The sequence below is a fragment of the Pseudopipra pipra genome, chromosome 1, assembly GCF_036250125.1.
Source record: "Pseudopipra pipra isolate bDixPip1 chromosome 1, bDixPip1.hap1, whole genome shotgun sequence".
Taxonomy (NCBI): Eukaryota; Metazoa; Chordata; class Aves; order Passeriformes; family Pipridae; genus Pseudopipra; species Pseudopipra pipra.
In genome coordinates this window covers 91,233,786-91,259,618 of record NC_087549.1, presented here as the reverse complement: position 1 = coordinate 91,259,618, position 25,833 = coordinate 91,233,786, and the positions used below count along the sequence as shown (strand labels likewise).

Here is a 25,833-nt window from a genome sequence, read left to right as displayed (position 1 = left end):
GAGGAGGCCCTCCGGAAGTGCACCTGATGTCCCCACTAGCAAGGAGCCGTGCTGTGATGGAGAGCAGAGATCAAGAACCTTGGAACACAGTAAAATGCAAAATATCCACTACTGTGGTGTTTCATTTCAAAAGCGTCGCATAAAACCAGGGAAGCTTGTTAAATTCAGAATGCAAAAAGAAGGGTTAAGTGTTTGCATGCAACATAGAAATTGCTTAAAGATGTGTTAGAGGCTCACAACACATGCACATTGCCTAGCAAAAAAAGAGAACAATTTCAGAAGGCAAACCTCCACTAAATATAGCATGGCTAAACACCGGGAGAAAGGAGTCTGTTTGAAAATGAGACCAAAAAACTCCTCTGGTGTCCAGAAGATGAAAACGCAAGTAAAATAACCTCTGTAGCAAGACATGTAAATACACAAAAATGAAGACCAAAAAGAGATTTCAAAGAACAACTTCCTCAAGGCCAAAAGGAAAAAAATAAATGTACAAAAGAATGAGCCCAGGGCTTTTGCAGCAAGGTCATGGTCTCCAGGCCTCAGAACTTCTGGAAGTATGTATGGACAAGAGTTGCAGTTGACAGAGTCTGTGAACATTTCTGGAAGACTTTTGGCAAGGTTCCTCAGAAAAGGCTCTTAAAGAAATTATTCTGCCATGGACTGAGAGGTGAACTTCACACACCAAAAAAACAACTGATTTAAAGAGAAGCAGAGGATGGGAACAAATGGTCAGTTTTTATCACGCAGGGGCAGAGGTCTCTTTGTGCATTCTTCAGGAATTTGTGCTAAGACCAGTACAGTTTAATGTATCCATAAATAACCTAGAAAGGGAAGTGAATAGCAAAACTAATCCTTTACACTGAGGATGTTAATGGTAACAACAGCAAAACTTAAACCTATGAGGTGTTACAGAAAGATTTCATGATACTGAGTGATCCAAGTGAGTAAATGGTAGATGAAATTCAGTGTTGATAAATGCTAAATTTAATTTTAAAAAAATAATCCTAATTTGACAGAGAAATAGGCTCTGATGAGCTCTTGCTACTGAGAAAAGAGGTCTTTGGATTCCTATGGAGCTGTCAGCCAAGTGCTTTGGAGAGGCTTAACAAAAATATATTGAATGTTAGGAATTACAATAGATACCAAATAGACTACACAATAGATAGCAAAGCAGAAACACCACTATGTGGCACTGTGCAGGGTCCTGGTGGCTTGTGCAATTCTGAGTCCCTAATTGCAAAAGGATTATAGAGGAACTAGAAAAGGCACAGCAGAGATATATGGTTAAAGTAATGAGTTATCCTCTGTATTAAAAATAAGAGAACTACTCAGCCTGGAAAATGAATGACCGAGAGATGTATATGATAGCAAGACCAAATCACAAGTGCCAGGGTGATGATAATTATGAATGTTGAATAACTTCCATGACATGGAAAAATGTGTCATTAAAAGAAATAGGCAGCAGTACAAAAGCAGACAAAAGTCTGTTTTAAAATACTTACCTGTGTATTCCAGTACAGTATGGAAGAGAAAAACGCACATAGATTCAGAAATTCAGATAAATGCAGAGATCAAGCAAGTTGTGCTAAGCCTAGTACAGACTTGGGCTTGGAATTTCCCTGAGCTATCACCCAGCAGGAGCAGACCTTGCTTTTTTTTTCCAGCCACTCACTGTGGGCTTTTATCCTGGCTGTGTGTATTGCCCATGTGGGCTTTTGGCAGGACTTAGAGTGTCTGTTCTTATGCAGCCTCAGACAATATGTGAAGGAAATCTAACATGGAAAAGCCTTCCCATAACACTCCTAACAGTGCAGTTCTTCCAACACCATGCAGGGGCTAACAGAGCAAATAGCTTCTGAAGAACACTCTTTTTACCTGTGAACATCTTTTGAACTCTTTTTCCTCAGCAAATTCCATTTTATGTGATAGATATATTAGTTAACACATGCAACTGGTGCATATAATTGGTTCTGATAAAAGAAATAACCAGAGCATGTAATTAGGGTTACAAAAGAGGGTGAAAAAAATTAAGATTAAAAATTAATCCTTGGATTTGTGTGTGCTGAGTAGGTATTTGGCAGGCTTAACCACTAACCAAAAATGTCTCCTTCACATTACACTCCAGTGTTAGCGTCATTTGAATGCTCTGACTCTACAGAAACAGAAACATAAACCTCTTCAGATACTGAGAAAACACTGCACTTTTTCCAACTGCATAGTAAATAAGGAATTTGCCTACACAAGAATTCTTGAAAGGGTTTCAGCTACCAAAATCACTCAGTTTGTATTGACTGGAAAGATGTAACTTCAAAAGCTTTCACAGACAGGAAACAGCAAAAGGCAGAACTGAGCAGAGCTGAACCCTCTTTCTTTTGTCTCTTTCCCTGGCATTTGCCTGTTTTTGCCAGTTTTTCCTTTTTTATGTTTTAAAAGATGCAAAACAACACCAGTCCTGGCCTTCAAGCAGGTCATATGTGTAGATCTTACACTATTTGCAGTCTGAGCCATCCAATATTATTCAGCTTAAGTGATTGCATTGCTCCTCTTGGCCTCCACAGGAAAAATTAATGTTTAGGGAGAGAATTTTGAAGTGTTTGTTGGTTCCTCCACTTCAGTGAACTGCCTGAGTCTACACCTGGGCATCCTTCTTTCTATTTTTTTCCTTTTTGTGACATCTCTCCTATTCTTGTCTTTTCCACTAATGAAGTTTAAATGTCTTTAAAAAAAAAAGGTACACCTGAAATGCGGTGACACCAGTGTACTTGCATTTTACTTCATTCTCTTTGTATATGCAGAATTTGCCTATCTTTGCATTAAATTTCACAGTAAAGCATATTAAAAAAACCCCAGCATACTGATTGATTTCTTAGCATATATGGCATCGTGCATTGCAGACACATGCTTTTTTGCTCTCTGCTGGTGACTCTGAAAACACAGTGTTAGATGTAACAGGCACTAGGGTGTTTGTTCTCTGAGGAAGCAGTTGATTATGACTGGGTAGCACGTGTTTTGTTTGGGGTTTTGACGTGTTTTTGTGTGGCACTGCTTCACGTAAAGCATGTGCAGAAAATCTTGCAACAGGAAGATCCAATTTAGCAAAGCATTTCCACTGAAAGGACCAATTTCTAGCTAGCATTCATTTCAGTGTGTACTTAGTGCTGGATGTAAGCTGGAACATAAATACTTTACCTGGGACTATGGTAAAATTTAACTTTTGGTTGTTTTAAAAGGCTACTTTTTGCTTTAATTATTGTCTTTTAAATATTAATAATATTAATCAATTTTGAATTAAATTCTTGATAAGATTTTACTTTTAGATTTGCTCAGGAACTCATCTGTCAATTTCTTTCATTTCCTGTCCCAGGAAATGAAGAGACGACGTATAGCCAAACCATTTTCAATGGAAAAGTTGCTTTATCAGATTGCAACGGCAGAAGCAAAAAAAGAAAACGGACCGACTCTGAGTACGATATCATCACTTCTTGGAGAGCTCAGGTAACGAATTGGGGGCCTATTGTACTTATTTGTTTTCCTTGACAGACTCCAGAGGTGGATGACGTAAGTAACCCTTTCAGACATGTCTTGCCCCTACTTAACCAAGCAAAAGCCCAGCAAACATATTTGAAGACAGCCACACATGAAAGAAGCAGTTTCCTTGGCTGTAGCTGATGTGAGATTGCCCGTGGTTACGATGTCTTACTCTAAGAATTCCCTACTTCGGGCACCATCAAAGAATTAAAGCTACAGTTTACATTAGGTTTTTATTTTGCTAATTCTTGGTGCTGAGAGTCAAGATTTCCCGATGCATTATGTGAACTACCTGGTGCCAAGTGGTTAAACATCTTTCTTGAGTTTTTCAACCTCTTGGCATCAGTAGCCGCTGTCAAGTCATGTCTGTAGTGGGTTTTGCACCAGGAACCCTTGTCCTCAGCATCAAGATTGCTATATTACAGTTGTAGAAGGTACTTTGTATACAGAAAGTTGTCTTGATTTAAAAGTGAATAAGTGAGCAGCTTATGCATGCTAACGCATCTTGCATTAGAACTTGAACGTTTTAAATAAAAAATTCACGCTCCTTTTTCTCTCCAGTATTAAGGAAACATGTTTAGGCTTTCTCTTAAGATAGGTGAGAAAAGAAAATATAATGTTGCCTGGCTTCCTGTGTAATGATCTTCTCTTTTGTTCCCTACCATGTAGTTGCTACCTATCTTTCAAGTTTGTGACAACTGATACTCGAGATGTCAAGAAAGTTTTGATGAATGGAGTCTACAAACTGTATTTAACTAAATAGCATGTTCATTTGGAAAATTTCCAGTGACATATTGAAGGGGAAAACAGCACATGTGTTGTTTTAGTGTTCAGAAAGAAATGCAAAGAGGTGTGCTGACTGCTTTACCTTCAGCTGGTTCCCCTGTGGGAATAATCACGCTCAAGTGCCTTTTTTTTTTCCCCCTTGAAGAGAAAAAGTCTGCAAGTGCAAAAGGCGAAAGAGAAATGTTGGTGCTTGCTCCTAGACCATCACATCGACCTCTATCAGAGTGGTTCTCAAACTTGTTCTAATGCATAGGTTGGAATTCACTGGAGGATATCAGTCTTTCCTGTGGCTCCTTATATGAAACAAAATCCCAAACAAAATCTGAAAAAAACCAACTCCATACTAAGTGGAACACTGTACCATATTTTTTTCCTTTACTTTGTTTTGCTTGTTTGTTATGTGTCTTTTGCTGCCTCCTCTCCTGATCTGCCTTGGTTGCTCAGTTTGCCCGTGCCATTTGCTTAGCTTGGCTCTCCACCCATATTCAGCTGTGTCTGGTGGTGCGCTTTTTTATTCTCCCCTTCCATCTGCTCAGCTCACTCCACACTTGCTGTCTTCCAGTCAGCTCCAACCCAACCTGCTCTCCTACTGCTTTAGAGTTCAGCATAGGAGATATTGTCCGCCTTACAGACGCTGTGGGTGAAGGGCGGCTGGAGGGCTTGGTTGTTATTCTTGATTGACATCTCCTTCTTTTTCCCCTGGGTGTACAGCAAGATCTTCGTCTTTTGGCACAATCACTTGCCCTGCTCCCCCTTTCCTGCCTGAAGCACCTCATGGCAGCAGGTCCTTGGTTCATCTCTGCCTCCTGATGAACGTGGCTGTTACTCCTGACAGCAACGGCTCCTCTTCCTCAAGGTGGCTTTTGGCAACTTCAGGAATGACAGTCATGTTAGCCACAGCTCCCGACTCTCCACATGGCCCTGAGCAACCATCAACCTCCAGGAAGTACTCGGCAGTCCCCAGTTCTCTGTGGAGCAGTTTGAGAACCATTGGCTTGATACGGTGGTCGCTGTTAAAATCAGGCAGCGCTTCTGTGGTGCTGGCTGTCTCTCGCCATGCTTAGGGAATGGCACCAACCTCCGACAACACTCAGGGCTGTGCTGTGTGGAGCTAAGGTTTCAGTGATGATGGTGGTAAAAGGGTGATCGTATGTGGCTTTGTTGGTGGCATGAGGTGATGCCAGCGTCTAATTGCACACACCATTCACAGGGACACGGAGCTGAGGCAGCGGCGGCAGCTGTACGAGGCAGGTCTCCACTCTTCAGCGCGCTACGGCAGCCATGACAGCAGCAGCACAGGGATGGATGGAAAGAAAAAGCCTCGAAAGTGGTTGCAGTTAGAAACGTCAGAGAGGAGATGCCAGATTTGTCAGCACCTGTGCTATCTTTCCATGGTGGGTAAAGTCCTCTGCTGCCACTGGGGTCCTGTCCCCCTGTTCTAAAATTCTGTTGAACTATAAGCATTTGAGAGGCAGCACATGACCACAGAGTCATCTCATGCACTCCTTGCAAGACACAGAGATGTTGATTTAGTTGTGCCAGAACATTTATCACCTTAGCCAATGGTGACAGAAGACAAGAGTTAGTGTCAGCTAACTTCTCTCCCCTGTCAGGAAGGGATAAACCAGTCACTCAGCCACTCTTTGACACCTGTGATCGTGTTTGCATTGCACTAGGAGGGGGTAACAGAGATACCTGCAGGTTGCCAGTAGTAGTAAGTCATGGCAGAACAGGTCTCAGGATGAGCTGGCAGCTCAAATACATGCCCCGAGTCTCAAACATGCAGCTACAGCCCATGCTGCGACAATTTCCCTGCAAGCCAAATTGCAGGGTAGATGTATCCCATCTGTCAAGCTGTTTGCCAAACTGTCTGTTCAAAACCAGCAGTCACGCCCATAAACTTTCTCTCTCTTTTTAGAAGTAATTGCCTACTGGCTTTTGAAGGTGTGCTAACCACTATGGTGACATTTCAATGTTTTTAGCTGTATGCAGAACACCTACAAATACAGTAATTTCATTAAAAATACCAAAAGCCCCTCCCACAACCTTGTGTACCATTTAATTCCAAGAACAGATATTTAAATAAACATAATACAGTGCATTGGAGCCCATATTTAGGCCCTTCCCCTCCCCTCCCGTCTTTCAGCAGTTTTTTTGGTTATAGATGTTAGGCTTTTAATGGAAATGAAATATAACTGTAAATGATCAGATGTAGCCATTTCCCTCCCTAGGATAGAATATGCTGTCTTTATATGCCTTTACACCACTGTTGAAGCAGCACTAGTTTGAAGTAACTTGAAAATGAGTTTGTTAAAAAAAAAACCAAACACAAAACAAAGCACCAACCAGAACCTCTTAATTCTGGTCCATTTGCTCTGGAGTAAGTGTAATCGTGGGAGGGATTTTTCTTTGTCACTCTTTTAACAGTAGCTGGGAACAAAAAAATCAAGTTGGTTGTTAAATTCCAAGCTGAGTGTGCAGGCTTGGCAGGCAGCCAGCCAAGCAAATATGACCTCTGCCGAACAAGACAGTAGCTGAGGAATCCTGTGGTTAAGCTGATTTTATCCTTATTCAAGACAGCATTTTAAGTAATGGGAAACTACTCCTTTCAGGAGATCTTTAGATGACATAGAAGATGCCAATAAATGCATATACCATTTGGATTTAGCCTTCATTACTGTTGGTGTTTTGTTTTGTTTTTTTCCAAATTACATGTACTTGCCAACATTAGCACTTAAAAAGGGATATGTTCTTTCTTCTTACTACACATTCTGAATCATTTCACAATGTGTAATGTTTATGGCTCCTTCCACTAGCTTGCAGTAAAATCCAGGTTTTAGTCATTCCGACAGCAGTTCAATACTGTGTGCATAACACGGCTACAATTTGGAGCTTACTGCACTTCTTAACCCCTGCTCTTTTATACAGGTTGTACAGGAGAATGAAAATGTTGTCTTCTGCTTGGAGTGTGCCCTGCGGCACGTGGAAAAACAGAAGTCTTGTCGGGGACTGAAAATGATGTACCGTTACGATGAGGTCTGTACTGACACAGCTGTGTGATGCTGGGGGGCTTTGATACCCAAAACTTAGGGGTAGGCTTAACTCTGCCTTTGTCCTACCAAGACCTCAGGAAACTGGTCTTGGGTTTGTTGTTATTTTGGGGTTTTTTTCGGTGTGCAAAGAAGGCATTTTATTATGATCTAAGTAAAAGAAATAGAGGGAAACAAGATGACCAAAAGGAAACCTGAAGCATAAACTGCAAGAATATGTGTTACAGAAGAGAGGAGCCATTTAATGCTTTGGTATGCTGTCAAACCTGAGGCTTTGCTTTAACTGGTAACTTCTGTACTTTAGGATACCTTCTCTCTGTTGGTAACTGAAAGTTCAGCTGACTTATTCCAGTCCAGCCTGAACATTCTTTAAGGCAGACTTGCAGAGCACATGTAGATGAGAGGTCCAGTTAATGGCTCCAAGCACATGTGATGATGGATAATCACAGAACTCAAGTTGGTGATTTAGGACTGTGCCTGGGTTCTGGGGTAATGCTACATGTCTCCACCTGTCCAGCTGGCTCCATTTCTCCTTCGGGTGTGAGAGGATGGGGGCAGAATAGAGAGTGGGGTGCAATTTACCATTAGCCTGAAAGGTAAATAGCGAAGCAGTGGGAAAAATTACAAAATCAGCTTTTGGGGAGCAGCACTCGGTACAAGCAGCTTTTTGAGATAGGCTTCTCAGCAGTTTTTGAGCACTGTATCTCTGTTCGTTTTTAAGTGACTGAAGAGCAATTGCTAATTTGTGTTTTGTTTTTCCTACTTCCCGAACAGGAACAAATAATCAGTCTTGTCAATCAAATCTGTGGAAAAGTATCTGGTAAAAATGGCAGCATTGAGAACTGTATCAGCAAGCCTACACCAAAAAGAGGACCTCGTAAGAGAGCGACAGTTGACGTGCCATCATCTAGGCTTTCATCCTCCAGTTCATCCAAAAGTGCTTCAAGTTAATCCTGAAGATGCCAACACTCTCATTTTGTCAATTTATATATATTTTTTGTAATTATTATACCATAGTTTGGAGTACTTGCTGTAGAATACAAGCTGTCTTTGCACTAGCTCTAAAGAAGATTTTCTTCTGGTTTTAGAGAACTAATTTTGTTTTAGCATTAAACTGTTGAATTTTTTTTTTTTTGTACTTAGAATAGATAGATACAGCAGTCTGATTTTTTTAAACTGCCGTATGTTCACTGTTTTAAAACCGGCAAGGGGCTGATAAAATATTAATTTGTATTGTCCCTATGGCTGAAAAAAATAAAAAGCCTTTTTGGTAACTGTGAAAAAAGGCTTTTAACCCATTTTTTGGATAGGTTAAAGTTTGATGTGTTTTATAATTTGTTCTCCAGTCATGTGAGCAGATTTTTCTAGAGAGAAAAGGGATAGGAGACAAAAACTTGAAAGAAATTGCTTTACTTTGGCTGTCTTTTATTCTGTCACAGCAAGATGAGTTTTGTAATTTTTTAAATTGGTGAATACACACTTTCTTTGGGAGGTTATGGCAGCTGAAGATGGACTTTGTTTCCTAACTGTAGGCAAAAGGAGGAGATTTGGAGTATGTTCTCTTTTACCAGCACATCACTATGCATCTGTTTTGAGGGGAAAAAATAAAAAATTAAAAAAAAAAAATAAAGAGGAAAAAAAGACTGCCTGCCTTGAGGAGTCATGTGAGGGAAAACTGTGCCTGATTTCATTAGGAAATCCATTCTGTTATTTTTTGGTGCTGTTGGCTACTTTATCAAAAACCCTTCAATAGCATCCTTTAAAAAGAAAAAAAAAGAAAAAAAAAAGAAAAAAGTGATTGAAGCCATAAGTGCTTCTTTTGTCATAGACGTGCAATCTTTCTAACATTCCATTTCCATTCCACTGCTGTTTTTCACACCTTTACACAGTCAAGCATTAATTTTTGTTTTGAATTTGTTTCATTATATGATTCACATTTAGAGCCACTAGCAGGTCTGCATATTTCTTTTGAATGTGAAAATGCATTTGCTTTCATCTTGTCTATTCTTTCTCTTCATGTTGTAACAAAAAAAAAAAATCACACCTTTTGTACATATGCCTGTAAATTTTTTTAAATACTTGAGCCTTTTCTTGGGGTGGGGGGAGGGATGGCAAAGAGACAAGATGAAGAAAAGCCTTACGTTTCACTTTCTTCATCGGTTGGATTGGATGCTTACAGGGTTTTTCTTGTAACATTTATAAGTGCTGCTTACATCACTGAACAACAACAAAAAATAATAATGGAGTAGCTGTTGCCCTTTTCTGGTTGTGTGTACAGTATGTGTGGAATAAAAAAGGGAAAATGTTTTCACAAACTGTTTTGTTTCGTAATTGAATTCAACAATACCGTAGCTACCCATATTGCACTGAGCTTGCCAGTGGTGACTGTCAGGAAAGTCCTATAATACAATTTGTTGGTTGTTGTTGCAGAAGACTGAACTGTTTTGGAATATTTAACAATAACATAAACAGAGTCAAGTGTTTTCAAATGTGGTTGTCTGGTTTTTATGGCCTTGCTGTGTACTTTTCCCTCTTGACAGTAAACTTCTGACTATGGCTTACAGTTTGACATTTAATTTATTAGCGCTGCTCTGCTCTCTTTCCTTGTAAGGAAAGACTTCATGTTGTTTATTGCCAGTTTTTTGTTTACTTTCCAGGTTTGTACTACAAGGTTTAATAAAAAAAACAAAACTTTTTTGGACATTTTGTCTGTCTTCTGGAAAGCGAGAGAGTAAAGGAAGCTCCTTCAAGAAAAGTTTCTTTCAACAGATGCGTTGTTGAATAGTAAATCTCTTACTGTAGGGACTGAGCTTCTAGCCTTCATTTCCCAGACAGGAGTCAGGAAATACTTTGTCAGCTAACAGTGAATCCTTAAGGAAACTGGCCACTTCCCAGCTGGCGAGCAGCAGGAGATGCCTCGTTCCCTCGGTTTGTCAGGGCAAGTCTTTGGAAGGGATCTACATCACAGCTCATCCTTTTACTTACGCTGTTTCTGATTACATTCCTTCCCTCCGTGCATGAAGAGCAGGAGCCAGGAGCCTTCTCAAAGGAGAGCACATCCCTGCAAATAGAGCATGAGACTTGACAAGCAACAGGTGTTAGACATGTTCAGACCTCGAGTTTAGAGAGAAAAATGACTGCAGAAAAAATGGCAATAAGATGATGCCTATAGGTCCTAAGGTTTATAAAATATATGAACTTATTTTATAATTAATTCAGGTTTATTTCCCTTGCACTGCTGGCCTGCATCAGTGTAGTCAAACAGATGTTACCATGGAAAAGCACATTACACTGGTGCTCCTAATAACCATTTTTTTTCTGAATTAGGCTCCTCTGTTCACTGTCATGGATAAAATACTTGGGTAGTCAAGTAAAAGACAGGGTTGGGATAGAAATACTTTATTTTATCTCGAAAGAGGAGTTTACACAATGCTAAGATACCTGCTCCACAAGGAGTGTAACATTTCAATACGCATCTCTCCTCCTTTTCAGGTTCTTATTTTTTCCTTAACACCTACAATAACTAAGTTGGTCCTGAATAGGAAGTGTGAGAACAGTAAACACTGCTGCATTCGTAGACAAAGGCAGGAGGCAGACAGTAGGTAGTAAAGAGTAGAAAATAACTTTCCATTTTGGTTTGGATCCTAAATCTTCAGTTGCAGCAGCTGAAAACATGCAAGGAACAATTTGGGTTCAGTATTACACATCAACTCTTAAGTATTTCCAATCAGCCATTTAAAGGTTAGTGGTCAAAGTAACTTCTATCTTTCCCCTTTAATTCTCTTATACATAGTATATACAACAGTTTTACTGCTCCCCTGAGCCCCAAGACTACTGTTAAAGTGTGTGTGCTTTAGGCATATTTTTTTCTTTAAAAACCAACCTCCATATGACTGGCAATTTGTAAAAAGGCAGTATTACTAAGTAAAAAGATCTGGCTGTTATGCTTGGTTAGCAAATTGTTACACAGGCAAGCTCTTCATTCACTTGTTCATTCATTCAGAAGTCATTCTTAAAGGATATGGTTTTAAGATTCAAATAGTTTGAGAGTCACTTTCATCACTAGCATCTGAAGCACACTTTCTTTCAGTTACAGCAGCAAGGGCAGTGTCCACTTGAACTTCCTCTTCGTCAGACTGAACAACTGGAGACTCTCCTTCACTTGCATCTTGGCTGGCAGAATCAGTGCAGGTTGATGACAGTGAAGACAGTTTTTGTCGTAACTCAGACTGGCTCGGGACCTGAAGACTTATCTCATTCACGTAGGTGTTGGTGTCAGGCCCTTATAGTTGGAAAAAGAACAACAAAAAAAAAATCAAGCTTTGGCTTGTCAAGGGAATTGGTAAGTCAGCACATTAACATTAGCTTAGCATTGGTTAGTGAGTCACATTCAGGCTGTTTTCCTCCTTTTACAAAACACCATTAAAAATCCCTACAAAACACAAAGCTGCTTTTGGCTTTTCTGAAACAGATCTCTCATACAAGCCACAGGCTGGTTTAAATCTGTTTCTGATGGTGAGTATGGCTCTCGCTCATTCTAGAATCGCTAATGCTTGAGATAAATAAGGTAAGATGGCAAGAGCATTAAGTCCTGACTGTTAAGAGACATAGCTGATGCCCTGTTTGCCTGTTAGCAAAGACCACTTAATCCTCCTAGCTGACTTTAATAAACGTCCACTCAGACGTCAGCATGTGCTGAGAATCGTCACCAAGAGGAAAATCCTCCCAACAAACTGTCCAACACAAACCCTGAGGAAATAAAAAAAACAAACCAAAACAACTAGAAGACAGGCACTAATAGTCATCTCCAGTTTTGACTAAAAATGAAGATGCAAAAGCAAAACAAATTCTTGCCCTCGGCACGAAAACATTCCTCTGGCACAGCTGTACCATAGCTCAAGTCCACAGGAATGGGATTTTAAGACTGTGCTTCCTCGATGTCCTGTGCAAAAAAGACTTCTAAGCAAGTTCAGTTTAACAGTGTTTGCTTGCAGTTTGAGAGTTCAAGTTTCAAAATTAGATTCTCTTCCCTGGACAGTTCCTGACAGTCAGAAGTTAAAATGAGGCAACATGTAAACACTGTCTATGTGCTCTGCCAAATAAAGCCCTTTTTTCCTTCTCTACTATACAAGTGTTTCTCCATAGTCAGCTCACCTGCCTTCAGCACTGAGTAACTTTAGTGAGAAAATACTCTTAAAAATCCTGTGGGATTTTGTTTTAAAATTGTTTCAGAAGGGTCAGATGGATATGAGCTGATCACTACACCTTAGCTCTGCTCAGGCTATTGGCAGAGCAGTTCAAACTACACTGCCCTATGACTGGTCCCCATAGTCTTACCAAGTACCAAGTTAAATTTTAACAAGGAAAAAGTCACAACAGCATCTGGAGGTAAGAGAAGCTTCTTGTACTAAATACTGTTGCTCTGGCACATTTCTTTTCCTAACTAGCTGCAATCTTAAATTCTGGTCCTAAACTTGGACAACAACTTTATGTGACATTTTAGTAGCTTCTCTGGGACCCAGGAACTCTATGGGGAAATGTGTCCTTGGCAGGACTCCAATTCCAACACAAGTTGATAAACAATTGGTACATTCACAATTTTGACAGCTGACCAACCTGCCTGGGCAGAGAACATCCTGGCTGTGTCACCCCAGGATGTCTGGTAGGTCTCCACTGAGTTGCTTCTTGAGGCAGTACGTGAATTTATATTGACTGCAAGTGATATTAGGAATCATGAGGCATCACTAGAAATTTTAGAGACACCTGCTTTTATGTTGTGTACACCAGCATGCATTTACACAACACACAGAGGAGGAGTTTTCAGAAGGGACAGAGCTAAGTAAATTTTTCAGTTCAATTTACTATCATGAAATGTTGGAAAATGTTTATAGCAAGAAAAATTTGAAAACATTTCAATGTCTTGAGCTGATTCTCTGTTACTGAAATAACTTACCTGCATTCTGTGTTGTTCAGCACAATTGTGAAATATATTGCTTGCCCTGACCACCCATTTCTCCACTGACAGCAAAATTGAAGAGTTACCTTTACGTCATCTCATTTTTCTGAGAATTAAGACTATTGCATATTTAGTTTGATACTAGGGGACCAGGTTCCAAGCACAAAAATCCCTTACTCAGAGGGAAATGAATCATCTGGAACCACAACAGCAAGGTTCACAAGACTGTTACACTGCAGCAGGAATAGCTGTGAAGGAGTAAGTCTCGCTGCAAGTCCAGCCAACCTCTGCAGTAAAGCTGCAGTGCTGGAACATCACAGCACGGGTACGTTATATTAGTGTATGTGCATATATATACGCTATCTGTACATACACGCTGTAACACATTACAGCACAAAATAAATCACACAAGTTTTTTTCAAAGGCTAATAAATTTTACATCTATTTAGGAGAAAAAAAACCTCCACAACCAAACCCACCTAGTAGTTTCTGCACTTCCTTAGATCATCCAGTTAGACTGTTTGCTGTTAAGACATAAAGCTTCTTGGTCCAACATCTGCCAAAGACCCAGCAAACGGAAAACAGTCCTAGATTCTGTAATTACTGGCATGCTCAAATGATGATCAACTTTAATAATGCATGAATTGGATGCCTATCCAAAACCAGCAACCTGAATTCAGTTTTTGCAATGAAACACAAAAACCTTCAGTAGTCAATTGTGCCTTGACTACTTATTGTAAGCTTTTCACATTCACAGCAGGTGTTAATCACCCGTACATAGGGAGTATTATAAGTACTTTTATAAAAATATTTCAATCTGTATTTTCAGAAGAAATCAAAAGTACCTTTAAAGGAGCTTCATCATCTCCCCCAGCAAAAATCGTTTTGGCTCTTCTGAGAAAAGGCATTTTAGTACAGAAGTTTTTGACTGAGAAAACATACTTCCCTGGTAGTTAAAAGATCCAGTACCCAGACACTAATTCCCTACCTTTATGCAGATCCCTCATCGTGCTGCAGCTTGGCAGAACTCAAATATGGTTTTGTTCCTCAGAATATATAAACAAAATTTTGGATTAACATAATCCAATTTAACTAACATTACTAGCAGAAGGAAGGCTACATGAAGGAGCTGTGCTATCAGAATCACTATTCAGAAGCTTCTAGTACACTGTTATGTTTTATGTGTGTGTGTGTGTGTGTGTGTGTGTGTGTGTGTGTGAACTGCTGGGTTGAGCCACTTCTCTGAGTATCTCTCACTGAAGATCTTACAGTATACAGCCGGTCCAAATTTACCAAGCAACATTCTGGACTTTCCGTTGATGTTTGTTAAAAAGTCCTCTGTTAATCCTATACTGAGAAAAATGCACCTTAAAACCGTGTGTAACATATCACCCATCCATACTGTGATGAATACAGCAGGAAGCTGTCGTAACTAGATGAAAAAACAGACAGTCCAGAAATATCACGTAGTTTTGCATCAAGCTCCCTTGTACAGGAACTAAATGTTAATGTTTTGAAAAGCACTGATGAAGAATATTCCATCTACATAAAGCGTAATGTTTTATGAGATAACATCATCCATTACAAATGAGAGCAATTCTGGTGATTTATCACTGTGTCTCGAAGCACGCTGTCATTACTAATACCATACCCAGCATGGGAGAAAGCATATTATTGTCTTCGCCTCCTGAGTTTAAAAAGACATCAAGTGCTTCTTGGTCAGACATGTCCATTAGGTCCATCTGTTCCAGCATGTCCACATTCACTTCCATGGAAGACATACTTCCAATCGGTTCTGCAGTAAAAACAGTGCAATGAGCAAACTGACAATCAGTTACATGATGTTATCACATACCAAGGCTTCAATAGCTGCTATTATTGTGTGCATTAGCAATAATTAAACTAGGAAAGGAAGGAACACACACAGAGAAGCTGCTCAGCAGCAATTTCAGCCCAAATCCAAGAGCACTCTGTGCAACTTCGTTGTGAAACTAACATCCATTACTGTTTTTGTAAAACCAAACATTTTTAGAAACAATATTTATAGCAATAGCATTGTCAGAAATATGATAGGATGGGGCTCAGGGACGAAGGTTGAAACTTTCCATTTTGGAACACTCCAATTCTCTCAATTAAAAGTCTTTTTAGAGAAAAACACATTTAAGCACACAGTCGCTAAATGTCAATATACGAGGGATGTGGAAATTCAGAAATAAGGATTAATGTTGACAGAGAGCAGCCATTCTTCCTCTCAGCTAATCTAGGAAATGACAGTAGTATGCAAAACCTAGGCTCATGCCCAGCATGGGGATTGCACATTATTAATTACTCAAGCAAATCACTTATTACTGTCAATATAATACTGACAATTTGCAAGGGAATTAAATACTTGGATAAGCATCTTCTGCCTTGAACAACAAAACATGCAAACACAAAACAACTAAGTTCAGGGGCGCCCAGATTTAAGTCTAGTTGCTGCATGTGTAACATCAAATATTAAAATGAGCAGTTTATTGGTTTATGTAAACTTAAAATTACACTCTTAAAAGCATTCATAGGTGAACTGAGATGAAATCCTTCTATTTCACTGTTTTTTTTTCCAAATATACTATAGCTCTGTAGTTTTACATAACACTGCAAGACCAAATCTTTCATTAAAACAGTTTCTTTGATACACATGTGTTCCACATTATACTAAAAAGCTGTAGTTTCAAATGTTAGGTAGCCTAACACTCAAACCTAGCTGTGTGTCCAGTACTAGCCCATGACAACATCCACTTTTAGTCTAATGGTCTGTATATTACAGAAAGCAGAAGACCCAAACTCAGTTCCTTACTGGACCACAAATTTAGACTTACATATCCCACCTCTCCCTAGCTACCCATCTAGAGCATCTTGCAGATGAGTATTTATAGCACTGAAGCAGAGAAATGGAAATCTTGGATTGCCTTCCCTGCTCTGACATTACAAATGATAGCAGAACTGGCCTTGGAACAGGGACAGAATCTCTACGTTTTTTCCTGCTGCACGAATGCATAATTTCGCACTTGCTTCCTTACTGGTCCAACAATCCCTGCATTTTGGCCCAACAGATGGAAACCTCCCACACAGAAGTGCCTGTAGTCTATGACATTCTTGTGCTTTAACTAGTCCAGAGATGCCAGACTTGTGTCATCTCATAATAAGGAGAGCACTTTATCTGACCTCCCCTGTCCTAATCACGCACCCTGCATGTTACACACGCAGTGGAAATAGCTACCACCTGGGAAGTGTTTTGAAATGCAACCCTGAGCTTTCCTCTGCACTTTTCAATTTTTTCTGAGGCACCTCCTTGCCAGGTGAAAACCCCAGGCTTTGGAACTCCAGTGGACAGAAGCAGCTGCCTCCATCCATATCTTTATAGACATAGATGCACTCTTCAGCAGCAGAGAAAAGTGCTGTTCCAGATGCACTTCAGTGCTTTGCATTTCCTCAGACAAGGAACACAGTCTGACTAATCTTCTAAGGTATCTAGCTCCCCTGGGACATGAAGTTTGTTTCATTGGCCTATCTGAAGTTCCAGTTCCTCTGAGGAAGAATTTGGACAGTGCAGTGTGTTAAAACCGCTGCTGACTCTGACTCCTCAACAATGTTCTCCAAGTTGTTTGTGCATTACACGGAATGTATTTTAAAACTTGCCTCGCCTCTCTGCTATCTGCAGGTATCCCGTAGAAAGGTATTGCTCCATGTCCTGCTGGAAGGCTTCTTCAAAGAACTTCTGACGTTCCTTTAGCTTCATCTGCTGGGTGTGCTCCATGTCCAAAACCTTCTGTGCATGTTCAGCATCTAGTTCAGCTGAGAATAAAACAAACAAATAAATAAAATATTGCATGTATATCCCTCTGACTTTCAGAATTTAAAAGCTACGGAACCAGTTCAATGCTGACAGATTGTTACTACAGACTGTTAACACAGGCTGTTATGAAAGAAGGCTTCTGGGCTTTGCAACTACATTTTAGAACAGGATAAGAATACTATATTAGGCAGCATAGCCTTCACATTAAAGTGATGTCATAACTATTTATCTTGAGGCAAGATGCAAATTTCCTGAGCTGTATAAACAGGAATACCTGAAAGCCCCAGTCCATCAACAACAGGGATTTTAGAAGCCTGCCAAAAAAAGCTCAGATAATGATGCTTCTGCAATCATATGTACCTCATGCACACAGAAGTAATGCCTTTAATTTGAACATTGCAGCACATTTCCACCACAAAGCAACTGGAAAGGTACATATATACCTATGTGTACATACACATAAATACACATACATACATATGTGTGTGTGTGTGTGTGTGCATATGTGTCTGAGATTCTGGCTTTGTCAGCCTTCAGACAGAATGGAAAAATCCTTTAAAGGATATCCTACATGTAGCACAGGTATGTATTCACAGAAACTGTGAAGGCAGCCTGAGTTGACAGGAGGTAGGTAATCAGTGCTATTTTTAAAGACACCACCACACAGGCATTAATAAATATACAGCAGCAAAGAAGACGATGATGATACCAACACCATAAATGCAAAGCCAACTGCCATGAATTACTAATATGACACCAAACAGAAAGGGCCAGCTCGTATAGCTTGTACAGACACACAGTGACAACTGAATTCGCTTAGACGTAGCTATGCCGGGTCTCTGGCAGCTCCTCATTCCTCCTATGGCAAAGGAAGCATTAGGTGGAATATCATCAGAACTCCTTCCCCCGTTTTGCTCTACAGGAGTCACTGACTGGCCAGAGAATATACAAAGAAAAGAATCGGGCTGTTTAGTGAAGAATAACATCTTCAAAAATAAAAAGATGTGGCTGCTATTGAAATACCAACTGTAGCCAGGCCACTATTAGACTATGCTTCAGAAAAATTGCTTATTAGGAGGAATATGTAAACTGGAACTCTTCCTTCCAGAGTTCTCTGCTCACTTTCCTGAACCAGTCTCATGAGCACTCTGCTTACAATAAAACAAGACTTTTCTACAGCTGAGCTGCTGATGGAAGGGATGGAGATGGCATGAAGAGCTGCTGGTCTGTTCTGTTCTACCTATTAGAAGAAGGTCCAACAAATACCACTGGGTGAAAAATGTCCAAGCTTTCACACACCAGAGAGACACAGCTAGAATATGGCATCCATATGGATAAATGCTGGAAGAGCGTTAAGGTTTTTTAGGACAAACATTGTGTCAGTCTTCCAGGAAAAATGTTACGTTAATAACATTTTACAACATGGACACTCATTAAATGCATTTACCATTATAGAGATTATTACCCAAATTCGGAGCACGTTTTATTAAACCAGGCAAAAGCATCAGAGAGCAGTAATTCACTCTGTTGCCTGCATCAAGGTCACAGATCATACACAGAAGCAACTGAGCTGTGAGAGATTCCAAAAGAAGCCAGAAAACTGGGCTATCTGACACACCAAATATTCATTAAAACATCAGTAAATAAGCTGAAATCTTTTTCTTAAAGCAGATTTCAGAAGTAAAACATCAGTGTATAAAAAGGAAAGCATTTTCCCTGAAGGCAACATGTCTTTATTATCAATTACACTGTGGTGTATGATGACTCTGTGTCCCCTGGAGCAACTCCTTTAATACAGGCCTGAATGATGAGCAATTATTAATAACATTGTCTATGATGCAGAAATGCTATTCAATTGTAATAATAGAAGCCAGAGGCTCTCACTGACAACAGAAATTTCCTGTCTTTCTCATGATACATTCTGACAGTTTTGCACTCTATATTGGTAGTTCAGGATATTTTTAACCCCGAAACAGAGATGGCATCCAAGTAAGATATGAGACTGATGCAATCTCTTTCTTAACATTGAGCACTCTGTTTTTAACTTCTGCCTAAAATGTTCTGTTAAATTGAAGTTGTCCCCAGCCAAAACTAAATGGCAACAGCTGCCTGCAGTGCTGATGTGTTCCACAGAAACTCTAGATACACAATCTTGAAGAGTTGTCACAGGTTTGTTCTCCAAAGTCTGTTACAGAGTTAACATCAAGAACCTTGCTGCACGATTTCATGCTCTGCCAGGTGTAATAAAAGTTGCTTGGCTAAGCAGAATCCAACTGCTACATTTGGGGTTTCTGTTTGTTATCAGAAATGCTAAGGATGGCTAGACGAAGCCAACAGTCAAACGTGAAACCATGGAAAACGGATGTATTGCTTCTTCTACAAAGCTATTCAGAATTATGTTTTCCATAAGCCAAGTGTAGTTTATAAAACACTGCATAGAGACAGTACCAAAGGAGTTCTAAGAAACAGAATCATCCATATACCATCACACCCTGCTCATATGAATTCTTCTCAGGATGCAAACTGAGACCTGTCACACTTAAAATACTATTTTTCCTTTTGCCATAAAATTGTACCTTTCAATTACTAACTGCACCTATGTCTCAATCACACTGCTGTGCACAGAAAAAAAAAAAGACAAACTACACAGAAAATGCACAATTAGATGCAGACATGCAGGAATTGGGAATTGTCACGATAACCCAAATAAAAGGTAACTTTAATTCTCCACCAGAAGATCTTTAACAGAACAGAAACTAAACAGGCAGAACATTTCTTAAAAATTGAAAACTCGAGGGCTGACATACAGCCTTCTGTACTATCCACAGGAACAGCCCCATGGCCAATCCCTGGCTCCCCTCCCTTAGAGTCAAGGTACAACCCACAGCCCGACTGCCCCACGCAGAGGCAGCACTCGCCCACAGAGCTTCATGTGCTACAAAACCTCATTTCCTCCAACACAGCTCTTCCTCACCCTCCCTGTGCAGGTGCTGGAGCACAGAAGTCTGTTGACCCCGGGATGAGTCACCCCAGCCTGAAGGAGCCCCTGGGTGTGTGCACCCCTATTGAGATGCTGCACTGCCCTCGCCTCCTCTGGCCAGGTGAGGATTTATCAGGAAGTGTCAGGGGATGACCCTACTTCTCCAAACACCTCAGCGTGAGAAAAAGTTACAGTCATCATCTGCTTCTGTCCCTGTGGATCGTGCCTAGTACCACCTAATGAGGCTGGAAAGCTGTACTAGTTAATTCCAGTCATTAAAAGGACTGCCCTGTGCTCTCAGAGGTCAATGAAAAAAAAAAAAAAACCAAACCAAAACCAGAGTCTAGAGTGTAGTCCTTAAAGCACTGATTTTCCCTATAGGCGCTTCCTCCCCTCAGCTTTTTTCCTGGGAAAAAAAAATCACCATACAGATGTACAAATAGGCCAAAGACTTAGGAATCAAGGCAAGACTGCAAGCACAGTATTATTTGGTCCATGTTTCCACATCTCAATTTGCATTTTTGATATCTTTCTGCAGACAGGAGCTGTGCTAAGCAGACGCTGTATTCCTATGACAAGATTAATTTATTAAAGCCAGGATCTCAGGACAAATTATTTCTTAATGACTTTATAAAATATTGTGATTTATAAATTAACTCTATTTCTGGGTAAAACTCCCCCGCCTTGTATCTGAAATGTTTGAACTAGACACCAGAAAAATCCAAACTCCAAAGGAACAAATTAAAGTAGCTTATAACCACATAAATCAAGTATAGGGGACACCATTTTCTGATATCATTCCTAGGCCTGGCTGACACTTTTTACAAATTAAAATTCTGCCACAGTAAATAAAGTTTCTATCCAACCAACAAAATTACCATTTTATACTTTAATATAAAAAATTTTCCAGCAATGCACAACAGGTTTCCTGAGAAAAGTGTGGCTACAAATAAAACGAATTAGAAGAATGACTACCAAAAAAAAAAATCAGCAACTGAAAACACTGTTTGTTTACATGGCTAATACAACCTTTAGGCCTAATATGAAAGATGTCAAGTTGTCCAAATGGATTGCTTTTTAGTGCTTCCATACTGTTATGCAATCAGTTTACTTCTCTTCAACTAACTTATTATGTAACTTTATAGTTCTCATGTGAAGTAGAACCTACGTCTGTTCAAAAGAGAGAAAGACACAGAGTAATGCAAAAAATGCCCTTTGTCCCCCTCCCTCTGTAGTTCATTTGCTTTTTGTAGACTCATCCGACCAGGCCATAAAATGCACGCAAGCATTCTTTGCAGCCCTTTTTGCTTTTGCTACAAATATCAAAGTTTCAAGCAGCCCTTCACTGAACTCACTCCTGGTTTTTGATGTTCCTTCTGTGCTGAGGGACTTGAAACTGGACAAGACACAAAGACATGCTGAGCAGGGGAGGATAATCCCTTCCCTTCATCTCCTGGCCCTGTTCCCATTCACTCAGCCCAGGGTGCTGTGGCCTTCCCTGCTGCCAGGTGTCCATCACTTCCTCCAGGACAGAGCAGCGTGTTTGCTTGTCACCAGCCTCTACACAGGGGATGACCCATAAACTACCACTCTCCAACACAACTGGTTATTTATCCATCCTGTTGCCCATCCATCCAGACTGTACCATCATAACTTGGCTACAACAATACTGTGTGAGGTTGGCAAAACGTATCAGTAACATGGCTATTCACCGAACAGCCAAACCCCTTCAAAATCAGAAAAACAAAATCATAAAAACAGGCAATGGAAGACAGCTTTTCAAGTGCATTATGACTTAGCAACTTATACTTGCAACTGCCTCATTATAGACCCTTTCAAGCAAAAATATCAAAGCAAGACAAGACGCCAGAGAGTGCTTCAAAGAATGCAGTTTTCCTCAAAAATGTTTAAATTGTACTTGGCAGAATTTAGAGTACATTTTCATATGACAAGGGATGAAGTTCAGAGCACTCCTGCACTACACTGTGCTGACAAGTGGTGAATGTGTTGGCAAAACGTGAAAAAAGGAAGTAGAATAAGCAACCTAGGTGCACACAGTCTTTCTTCCACATTAGAGTGAAAAGAAAACAAGTAAGAGCCACAAGACCTAGCTGTTTTTAAACTCTTAAATAAGAGTTTCTTTACAAAGGAATTTGTTTTTACTAAAGGTATATTCAAATAATTACAAACAATAAAATTAAGTCCTGATTCACTAGAACAGAAAGTCAGGATTTCACTCAGTGACAGAAGGATCACCTTTGTTGTAAAAAATATACACTGTTCCAAATGAGATTTACTGTCTGACAACTCTCAAAAGCCTGCATTTTCATGAAGGTATATTTTATTAAAATTAAGATTAACAGTCATTAAAAATGACTGTATGTATTTCTTTATATCTAACTAGTGTTTTTATAGATTTTATCAGAATATGAAAACTTTAATTAGCCCACAAATAATCTAGTCAAGAGGAAAAACAGAGATTTCACCAATGTAGAGAAATTATTTTTAAAGTTGCCCAATAAGCAGTTTCAACAAGTTGGCTTACCTTGGAAATTCTCTCTAAACAAACAAATTGCTTACTTGAGATCCTTGGAAAATAAAGAATAAGCTTAAATAAATATCAGAATAAACCACAGACAATAGCTGCCTGTGTACTCCAAGATTCCGGTGACTAAAGCAGCACCTGGAGGAAGAGGCAGCTTCCGACCAATGTGACAGGAAACATAGCTTGGGAAAAGGTTTCTACATAACTCCAAACTTTATCTGGCTACCAGAAAATCATCATAATTAAGAGATACTAAAAATACGCTCCACCAAAGAGCAAATGCACAAACTGAGTTCTAAAAATGTAAATATATCTAGAATTAAAAAAAAAAAATAAAAAAATTACACAATTAATCATATGCCTCACAGTGTGCGAAAAAACTGGTAGAGCTTGATAGAATTAGGATCTTATAGGTTGGGTAACAAAAGGTTACTGCGTTTACACTTATTTTACTTTTGCAGTTTTCTTCAGCTATCTTCCACTTTTTAAAGCCCTGCAAAGTATGACGACCATTCTAAGGCAGATCACTGGCTTGCCACTGCAGATGAAAATACACCTGAGCTACAGACAGACTGGACCCAGTTTGGGTTTATTTGAACTTTTTAACAGTTTGGTACAGCCCACATTGTAACTAATTTAGGAGTTCACACAAGCCCAGAGCATCCAAAGTTACATATAAAAGCTTAAACCCCGCCTTGCCCAACTGCATTTTCTTGCAAGAAAACAAAGCAAGCATCCTGCATAGCAGCTCTACAACACATTATAATCTTCAGATTGCTTTCACCTTTCTCTGTCCTCTGCAAGCCTAAAATCACCAGGCTGAGGGACACCAGCTCTGCTAGGTGGTCCACAGCACCATAATGGACTTCCATTTTAGAACTACATATACTTGTGGTTCAGAAACAGTAACAACACTTTTGGCCATTTTATTTCTCATTAAAAACTTACCAAAAACTGAGTGTATTTGCCCATTTCTCAATTCTTTTTAAAGTAAGAGCAGACATTTTCATGCCTGCAAATGTGGGAAACAGGAACAATTTTAGGATAATTTTAGCTGGTTTTAGCTATTATCAAAATCGCCATGGAGATACTGTTCTACAGCACTTTAGGGGTGGGTTTTTTTCCATACTTGCTTCACTATTTCCCTACCATCAGCTGTGCAAATGCATGCCTTGTAAATCATGGTAACATTACAGCAAAAACTTTGGGGGTGAATTATCTCCTTCAGGCCCATACCTTCTGGTTTAACAAATCTACAATCCACCATTTTACATTTCTCTGGTTCAATTTCATTTATGGTCCCAAAACCACTAATGGCAATATCTATCTATCTTTCTAGAAGACAGGATTTAGCAACGTGACTTCAGTTGGATGTGAATATCATAAACTGTCCTTGACTTGCACCAGGACAGGCTTTGTTAGGAAAAGGGTCTTCTAACTCCCCAATTCCTCGTTTAGTCAGATTTCTATCCAACTGAAACGAATAAAAGGTGACAAGGGAAGGGTAACATTAAGCTGAACCTCCCTAGCACAGAAAGTAAACCCCAAAATGTCAAGCACCTTGCTCACATGCTTGTTTCCCGTCTCCCTATAAATCCACCACTTACAGTATGTAAGAACAATAATTCAGTTAGTGAGATACAAAGTATGTATTTCCACTATAAATAAACCTGACTGTCACATATAACCTTCAGTACATATTTTTGAAGACAACCTGGCTTTAAAATTTAGCCGCACACTATTGAAAAATCCCACTGTTACAGAAATTGTACCTGAAAACAGTTCAAATGACTCAGCACTATTCTACTCTCATGAAATGCAGTACTTGGTGCATAAGTGCTCCGAATACTGTTTTTATTGCCTTACCTCAAAAATACTAATTTTCAAATGGAAAAACTAGTTGATAGCAAATCTAAACCCAAAGTACTTAAAATAGAAACCACAGCACTGCAGTATTCTATTCAGGTCTCCAAAGGTCCGTGAAACTGTCCCAAATAAGATTAATAACATCCCATCATCTGAGTACAAATCAGTCTATCGAGCAATTTAATGACTATTTTCCATTCCAAAAGGATAACCACTTTTGCTTTGGAATTAGAAGGCTTTCAAAGACAGGCAAAGGGCTTCTGTTACTACAAGAATAGTGCTAATCTTTGCACAACTCTGAGCTATTTGCCTCCTAGATCAAATTATGTGCATGTGTAAACATGTAAATTAATTATGAGATACTGTTTTGCTGTCACAACGGATTCAGCACATGTTGAAAACATGGGTTCTGCAACATGGCAAATCAGTTGGCAGGTATCAGCTTTTACTTGTCCCTAAGAATAACACTAAGCTTTGAACTCTTGCTGCAGTGAAACTATTCTTTACCCATAGCATAACCATCTTCAGATACACAGAACAATACCACTGAATGCTTAACTACATCTTGCCTCAAAAAACGAAGGTGAACAAATTATTGTCTTCTTACCTAATAATTAAAACAAAATGAGAGGTTTACTCCATGTACATGTTTTCAGAATAACCAGTTTTCTGACTGAACACGCAGTTTACACCTCTCTCTTCAGAGGGAGGGAGGGGTAGAGCCTGTCAAACAGTCCTACGGGCTTCAGAGCCAAAAGGAATGAGCCACAGATTCACAGTCTCAGTACAGTTCAGTCTAATCTGACTTACTTTACATTGACAGTGACATATTTTAGACCTGAGGAGGGTTTTGGTTTTTTTTGGAAGACATACTTTAATACAAATCTTGGGTTAACATAACCTGTGATTGCTCAGAACACACACACACACACACACACACACACATACACACAAAAAAAAGAAAAAACCCTACATTTCACAGAACAATCGTGCAACCAGTTAAAAGAGAATTTGTTTTTTTCACATGCTTGGTAAAGCATTCAGTATTTATTATGCAAACTATAGTTGGTAGCAGATCATAGAATCATATCACAGAATCACAGAATGATTTTAGATAGAATGATTGAGCTGGAGGAGACCTTAAAAATCATCTAATTCTAACCCCCTGCCATGACCTTCCACTAGACCAGGTTGCTCAGAGTCCCATCCAACCTGGCCTTGAACACTTTCAGGAATGGGGATTCCACAGCTTCCCTGGGTAACCTGTTCCAGTGCCTCACCATCCTC

General features: G+C 39.6%; 2 protein-coding genes across 4 annotated transcripts in view; one reads left to right on the top strand and one right to left on the bottom strand.

The window, feature by feature from the left end:
• Nucleotides 1-10,065, top strand: part of JARID2 (jumonji and AT-rich interaction domain containing 2) — a 216,039-nt gene extending 205,974 nt beyond the window's left edge. For both annotated transcript variants that reach the window (XM_064665218.1, XM_064665209.1), the window contains exons 15-18: nt 3,365-3,495; nt 5,525-5,708; nt 7,243-7,350; nt 8,139-10,065. In XM_064665218.1, coding sequence (XP_064521288.1) covers nt 3,365-3,495; nt 5,525-5,708; nt 7,243-7,350; nt 8,139-8,315 — 600 coding nt within the window. In that variant the 3' untranslated portion in view covers nt 8,316-10,065. The remainder of the gene's footprint in view (nt 1-3,364; nt 3,496-5,524; nt 5,709-7,242; nt 7,351-8,138) is intronic.
• A 682-nt stretch (nt 10,066-10,747) lies between these two features.
• The window catches only part of DTNBP1 (dystrobrevin binding protein 1), a 69,255-nt gene continuing 54,169 nt past the window's right edge, over nt 10,748-25,833 (bottom strand). For both annotated transcript variants that reach the window (XM_064665229.1, XM_064665236.1), the window contains 3 exons: nt 16,999-17,154; nt 14,972-15,115; nt 10,748-11,646 (listed from right to left, as the gene is read on the bottom strand). In XM_064665229.1, coding sequence (XP_064521299.1) covers nt 11,399-11,646; nt 14,972-15,115; nt 16,999-17,154 — 548 coding nt within the window. In that variant the 3' untranslated portion in view covers nt 10,748-11,398. The remainder of the gene's footprint in view (nt 11,647-14,971; nt 15,116-16,998; nt 17,155-25,833) is intronic.